At 45.0% G+C, this 7,500-nt stretch overlaps 1 protein-coding gene across 1 annotated transcript in view; it reads right to left on the bottom strand.

Annotated features, from left to right (window-relative positions):
• Positions 1-7,500, bottom strand: part of LOC113805548 (uncharacterized) — a 56,349-nt gene that overhangs the window by 32,993 nt on the left and 15,856 nt on the right. The window contains exons 16-24 of the mRNA XM_070123126.1: positions 6,770-6,934; positions 5,859-5,965; positions 5,068-5,195; positions 4,360-4,553; positions 3,531-3,738; positions 3,049-3,253; positions 2,208-2,370; positions 1,478-1,730; positions 803-907 (exon numbers count right to left, since the gene is read on the bottom strand). Coding sequence (XP_069979227.1) covers positions 803-907; positions 1,478-1,730; positions 2,208-2,370; positions 3,049-3,253; positions 3,531-3,738; positions 4,360-4,553; positions 5,068-5,195; positions 5,859-5,965; positions 6,770-6,934 — 1,528 coding nt within the window. The remainder of the gene's footprint in view (positions 1-802; positions 908-1,477; positions 1,731-2,207; positions 2,371-3,048; positions 3,254-3,530; positions 3,739-4,359; positions 4,554-5,067; positions 5,196-5,858; positions 5,966-6,769; positions 6,935-7,500) is intronic.

The following is a 7,500-nucleotide window of genomic DNA, read 5'->3' as shown; positions in this document are numbered from 1 at the left end:
TAAGAATGATATAAAGAGTGTAGGAAAGAGGAGATAAGAATGGAATAGAGAGTGTAGGGATGAGAAGATAGTTAGGAATAGAATAAACATTGTAGGAGCGAGATGGTTAGGGATAGAATAAATATTGTAGGCGCGAGGAGATGGTTAGGAATAGAATAAACAATGTAGGAATGAGAAGATATGGATGGAATAAAGTGCATGGATGAGGAGATTGACCAAACTGAATTAAAAGTGTTGGAATGAGGAGACAGTTAGGAATGGAATAAAGAGCGTAGGGAGGAGAAGTTAGGAATGCAGGAATGAGAGGAGAGTAATAGAATAAACAGTTAAGGAATAAGGAAGATCAGAATGGAATGATCACTGTAGGAACGAGAACATAGTAGGGAATAGAATAAACATTGTAGGAATGAAGAGATAGGAACGTAGGAATAAGGAGACAGGCACGGAATAAACAGTTTAGCAATAAGGTAGATCAGGATAGAATGAACATTGTAGGAATGAGGAGAGAGATCAGAAGAGAATTAAAAGTGTAAGAATAAGAAAATAGTTAAGGTCAGAATATACATTATAGGAATGAGAAGATAGATAATTAGGAACGAGGAGATAGTTAGGGAAAGAATAAACATTGCAGGAATGAGAAAATAGATCACAAAAGAACAAACAGTGTAGTCATACTTTTAAAACTATATCAACATCACTCGGTATAGGCATCTATAACATCTATAACTTTTGTCTTCATAAATACCCATGAAAATATAACAAAATAGAAATATCATCCACATGTCCCCACTTCAGCACTCACAAAAGAAGCTGTATTTGGCGATCTTGTCCTTCTGATGGTCGTAAAAGCCCTTACACTCGCAGTAGAAGTTCTCTGTCAGTGTGCGTCCTTCTCGGAGGGGGAAGCCTGTAGGTGGAGGTGGTCGTTAGAGTGGTGTGTGGTTTGAAGGTTTAATAAGGTGTAATGGTGTCTCTATTTCCTTTCTTTCTTGCTTGTTTTTTTTCTTTATTTATTCATTCATTTCCCCCACTTTTTCTTTCTTTCTGTTTTTCTTCCTTACTTTCTGACCTATTTCTTTATCTATTTTTCTCTATCTATCTATTTTTATCTTATCATACTCATATTCTTCTCTATCTATCTATTTTCATCTTATCATACTCATATTCTTCTCTATCTATCTATTTTTATCTTATCATACTCATATTCTTCTCTATCTATCTATTTTTATCTTATCATACTCATATTCTTCTTTATCTATCTATTTTTATCTTATCATACTCATATTCCCCTTTCTCTTCCTCCTTCTTCTCCTTCTCCTCCTCCTCCTCCTCATCATCATCATCATCATCATCCTCATCCTCTTCCTCATCACCATCAATATCACCCTCTCTCTCTCCCTCCCCTCGTCCCCTCACCCCTCACCCACCCCACCCTCCCCTCATCCACCCTCCCCCTCCCCCTCCCCCTCCCCCTCACCTGTCTCCGGATCGATGGGCGTGTCCCCGTCGACGGCCAGGACCCTGTTAGGCGGGGGATGGAGGGTGCAGGTTCCTCCCTCGGGCGGGGTGTTGATCAGCAGGAACATGGTGCCGACGCCCACCTCGCCGTCCATCACCCTCACGACGCCCATTTTGATGTGGAACTCCAAGACGTCGGGGAAGTCTGTGAAGAGTTTCTTGACGATGACCATGTTGGGTTTGGTGTGGCCGATCATGTAGTCGACGTCGTTCTGAGGGAGAGAGGGAAAAGGGAAGGGGGTGTAGGGGTCGGTTATTGCGTGGTTGGTGTGGTTATGTTTATTTGGTTCTTGTTCTGTCTCTCTCTCTCGCTCTCCTTCTCTCTTTTTCTCTCCCTCTATCTCTTTCGCTCTCCCTCCTCTTCTCACCTCAATCCTCACTTCCCCACCTCATCACCTCGCCTCTCTCCCCCTCTCACCTCAATCCTCACCTCTCCATCTCCTTACCTCGCCTCCCCTCCCTCCCCCTCTCACCTCAATCCCCCTTCCCCTCCTCCCTCCCTCCCCTCCCTCTCCCTCCCTCTCTCTTCGCCTCCCTCTCCCCCTCTCACCTCAATCCTCACCTCTCCACTTCCTTACCTCGCCTCCCTCTCACCTCGCCTTCCCCCCCCCCTCCCCCCCCCCTCCTTCCCCTCCTCCCTCCCTCTCCCTCCCCCTCTCACCTCGCCTCCCTCTTCCTCCCCCTCTCACCTCAATCCTCTCCGGCTCCCCTCCTTTCACGGCATATATCTTGAAGGAATACAGGAGGTTCCCCCAACACAGGTCGGCGCAGGACCCCATCAGTGCCACTCTGCTGTTGGGGTTGATGATGGTGCCCCTGTCGGTGATTCGGCACATCTTCGGCACTTGGCACCTGCGGGGGAAGGAGGCGTAAGTGGCACTGCCGTCATTGGTATTATTTCTGTTATTGGCAAATAATCCTGTGGAACTTTATTTATCTATTTCTCTCTCTCTCTAACCATCTTATTTTATCCCTCTCTAGTTATCTTACATCATTTCAACCTCTAGAAGTGAGAATTGTAAATAGAATACGAATTAGAACTGAAAAAAGGATAAGAATAAGAACAAGAATGAGAATTAGTATAAGATCTAAAACCAGAACTGTAATAAGAATTAGAAAAATTATAAATAAATATGCACAACAGAAGGAGGCCTCATTGTTGGGGTTTATTATTGTTCTGCGTTCTGTTGTTGGTAAATAAACTTGTGATATTTGTGGAACTTTTGAAACTTGAAGAATCTGAATAAAATCGGATTTTCGTATTTGAAGTGGATTAAGGATGAGAATAAGGATAAGAACTAGAACTAAATTAGAATAATAAGAAATAAAACTATGGATATCAAAAAGAATTAGAATACATTAAAATAGTAATAATAATAATAATCAGAATATTAGTAAAAATAAGCCCAAAACCTCAAAACCACAAATTTCTTATCAAACTCAAAACCCACCAAAACAAACCTAAAACAAAGTAAAGAAAAATGAAAAAAAAATGAAATAAAATAAAATAAAATAAAAACACGTCCTCACTTGATCTCGACGAGGGGCGGCGACCCCGGGACCACGCCCACATTCATGCACCCCTCTGCCTTCCTCGGCTCCCTGTCCCACTGCCCCTCCGTGCGCACCGACGGGAATTCCTTGTACATGACGGCGCAGAAACGGTACGTGCAGTTGGTCGCGCGCAGCTGCATGGTGTTGAGTTCCAGGAGGCCGCCCGTGATGTTGATTCGTCCTGGTGGTGGATGTAGAAGGATAATAATAATAAGATCCATGCAGTGGATACCAGATAATACCCCAGACGTACACGAATAAAAACAAAAACCAATAACAATAACAACACAAATTTTTAAAAAACACACAAAACATAACCAATAACAACAAAACCGACCCTCATACACCCCCTCCCAAACGTGGCCGTCCCCCTCTCCTCGTGGCCGCCATACCCCTCTCCAGTGGCCGCCCCCCTCTCTCCCGCGACCCCCCTCCCCCCCATGACCGCCCCCTCTCACCTGGTCCCTCGCCGAAGCATCCTCCGAAGTCGGGCTTCTCCACCGGGACGGAAGTGTTGGTCGTGTTGTCCCAGTAGTAGTCGTAGATGTCGTCGGGTGACATGATCGGGTTGGAGATCTGGTCGGTTATCGGGAAGTTGCGTCGGTCACGTGGTATCGTCTCGTTATCCGGGGCGATGCGGTAGCAGTACCACTCGAAGATGAAGGCCTGAAGGGGAGGGGAGAAGGGGAGATGGTGAGGTGAAGGGGGTAGTGGTTTTCTCTTTCTCTTTCTCTCTGTCTCTGTCTCTCTCTCTATGTATATCTATCTATCTTTCTCTTTCTCTTTCTCTCTCTCTATGTATATATATCTATCTTTCTCTTTCTCTCTCTATCTATCTATCTTTCTCTCTCTATATCTATCTTTCTATCTTCCTATCTTTCTCTTTTTCTCTTTTCCTCTCTCTCTCTCTCTCTCTCTCTCTCTCTCTCTCTCTCTCTCTCTCTCTCTCTCTCTCTCTCTCTCTCTCTCTCTCTCTCTCTCTCTCTCTCTCTCTCTCTCTCTCTCTCTCTCTCTCTCTCTCTCTCTCTCTCTCTCTCTCTCTCTCTCATATGAGGGGGTTAAGGGTTTGGGAATTCGGAAGGAGATTATGGGGGGAACATAAAAAACATATATATACAGAGAAAAAAATGTATCCCAAAATATACCAAAGACTTTATCCAACCACGCAAACACAAGGACCTAACCACGTCACACCAGACACCCCCTTCAACCCCCAACCCGACCTCCCCCACCTCCCACACCACCCACACCCCTCCTACCCTACCCAACCCAACCCCAAATCCGTACCTTATCATTGGGCCAATCGGGATCATACGAGAACTCCCCCGGATTGATGATGATGGTCTGGTTGTACCCCAGGGTGATCATGGACACGCCCCCCTTGTTCATCATGACGACCAGCGGCGACCTCGTGATCCTGACGAAGGTGTAGACGCTCCTGACGAAGGGCTGCGAGACGTCGAGGGGGTCGGACGGGTCGCCTGGGGGAAGGAGGAGGGTGAAAGGGGTGAGGTAGGTGGGGGAGGGTAGGGGTGGAGGGAGGGAGGGATGGGATAGGGAGGGAGGGAAGTAGGGGGAGGGATGGGATAGGGAGGGAGGGAGGGAGAGAAGGAGGGGAGGGAGGGAGAGGGAAGGAGGGAGAGAAGGTGGGAGGGAGGGGAGGAGAGGGAGGGAAGGAGGGAGAGAGGGAGGGAGGGAGGGGAGGGAGGGAGGGAGGGAGGGAGGGAGGGAGGAGGGAGGGAGGAGGAGGGAGGGAGAGAGAGAGAGAGAGAGAAAGAGAGAGAGAGAGAGAGAGAGAGAGAGAGAGAGAGAGAGAGAGAGAGAGAGAGAGAGAGAGAGAGAGAGAGAGAGAGAGAGAGAGAGAGAGAGAGAGAGAGAGAGACAAAGAAAGGAAAAGAAAAAAAAGAAAGAGAGAGAAAGAACAAAAGAAAAAGAACGAAACAAAAAGACAAAAGAAACAAAAAAAGACAGAGTAAGTAGCCCAAGCCCTCTTACCTGTGATGCGGACAGTGTAAGTGAACCTGTAAGTGCCATAGTTAAGTGTCAGAGGTGGCACTGTGAGGATAGACTTCGTTCTGCAGTCCCATCCCTGCATATCCACGCTTTCCAGCTCGTAACCCCATCTGTGGAAGCGTGGATGTCATAATTAAAAGGAAAAAATGGAAGAAAAAAAAGAAAAATTATATATCCTCACCTTAATCTAAAAAAAATAATAATGATATAATTTGATTCGTGTATTATTACCACAATGTAAGTCTATAAAAAAAAAAAACATTTGATTCCTGTAACAAAAAGAATTATGTTGTTATTTGTGTCAATTTCTAAAATGAATTTTGTGAAATATGACAGTTTGATAATAACTAAGAAAAAATATCTTGATAAATTAAATTAATGATAAATTAATCCTACTTGAATATTTTTTGTTATATCAGTTTCTTATTCCCAGTACGGTTATTCTATACAGGAATATCTTAGTTATCTTTATATACCCATAGAATTCATTAAATTTTTGCAGTAACAATACATAGTTGTTACTATAACTGTTAGTATCTTATCTTAGAATAATATAATAAACATACACACACACACACACACACACAAATATATACGTGAGTACGTTCATATATCCCTCTATCTGCTATAAAAAAAATATATATATATATATATAAATAAAATGAAATAAATAGAAACAAAAATAAAAATAAAAAAATAAGGAAAAAGATTTTTATTTTTTTTTAATAAGAAAAACACCAAAAATAAATAGGAAATAAAAAGTCGACACCCACTCCTCGTCGATGCCGATGCCCGTCCAGAACTTCTCCGTGTAGAGGGTCGAGTTGCAGACCAATTTGCAGACCGACTCGACCCGTAGCTCCATCGACCGCCAAATGGTCTGTTAAGAAATCATAATTATGTCTTTTATTTCGCTCTAAGTCTCTCGTTGATAGAAAGATGCTGAAAACTTGGAATATGTGTGTGTGTGTGTGGGGGTGGGAGGGGGGGCGTGTGTGGGGGGGGGGGGGGTGCGTGTGTGTGTGTGTGTGTGTGTGTGTGTGTGTGTGTGTGTGTGTGTGTGTGTGTGTGTGTGTGTGTGTGTGTGTGTGTGTGTGTGTGTGTGTGTGTTTGTGTGTGTGCGTGGATTAGTCTAAATATATATAAAATTCCCCTTCTCAGTGTATCCTAGATATAGGATACATATAAATGTTATAAATAGGATTATTTTTTGTATATATTATGCACAATGTTTCCTAAGAGTAGAAATTGTAAGTATCCCCATTTGCATTCGCGTATGCCTGTACTTCCGCATCCATCCGAACGCATGTACCTATAAAAACACACACATAAACGCACACACACACAAAAACACACGCACACACACATGAAAACACACATACATAAAAATACACATACACATAAAAACACACACATAAACGCACACACACACAAAAACACACGCACACACACATGAAAACACACATACATAAAAATACACATACACATAAAAACACACACATAAAACACACACACATAAAAAAACATAAATCACACACACATATAAAAACACACACACACACAAACACCCCACCCACACACACACAAACACCCACCCCGCCCACACACCCCCCCTACACCCCCACGCCCACCCACCCACACACCCATCCAACCAAACGACAACCAAAAAAAAACCCCGCCCCACCTTCGGCTCCCAGAAGAGCGTGGCCCTGTCCTTGAGGTACAGAATCGGAGGCGTGCAAGGGATCGAAGTCACAGTCGCATTGACGGTGTAGTTACTCTGGGACAGTTTGTTGAAGCCGAAGAGACGCATCTGGTAGTAGCCCTTGGTCTCGTAGATGTGGTCGCGCTGTAGAGAGAAGGGGGGGGGTGAGAAATTGGTTTGAGAGAGAGAGGGTGAGGGGGAGAGTGATAAAGGAGGGAGGAAGAGAGGGGAGAGAGAGGGGGGGTGAGAAATTGGTTTGAGAGAGAGGGAGGGAGGGGAGGGGGGAGAGAAAGAGAAGTGGAGAGAGAGAGAGAGAGAGAGAGAGAGAGAGAGAGAGAGAGAGAGAGAGAGAGAGAGAGAGAGAGAGAGAGAGAGAGAGCAAGGAGGGAGGGAGGGAGGGAGAGAGAGGGAGAGAGAGGGGGAGAGAGAGGGGGAGAAGGGAGAGAGAGAGGGAGAGAGAGAGAGAGAGAGAGAGAGAGAGAGAGAGAGAGAGAGAGAGAGAGAGAGAGAGAGAGAGAGAGAGAGAGAGAGAGAGAGAGAGAGAGAGAGAGAGAGGAGGGAGGGAGAGGGAGAGAGAGAGGGGAGAGAAACTGGTTTGAGAGAGAGAGAGGGAGGGAGAGTGATAAAGGAGGGATAGAGGGGGAGAGAGAGGAGGTGAGAAATTAGTTTGAGAGAGAGAGGGAGAGAGGGAGTGGGAGAGTGGGAGAGAG

This window comes from Penaeus vannamei, chromosome 6 (genome assembly GCF_042767895.1).
Source record: "Penaeus vannamei isolate JL-2024 chromosome 6, ASM4276789v1, whole genome shotgun sequence".
Lineage (NCBI taxonomy): Eukaryota > Metazoa > Arthropoda > Malacostraca > Decapoda > Penaeidae > Penaeus > Penaeus vannamei.
Note: the sequence above shows the minus strand (reverse complement) of the source record. Positions and strands in the feature narration are given on the sequence as shown.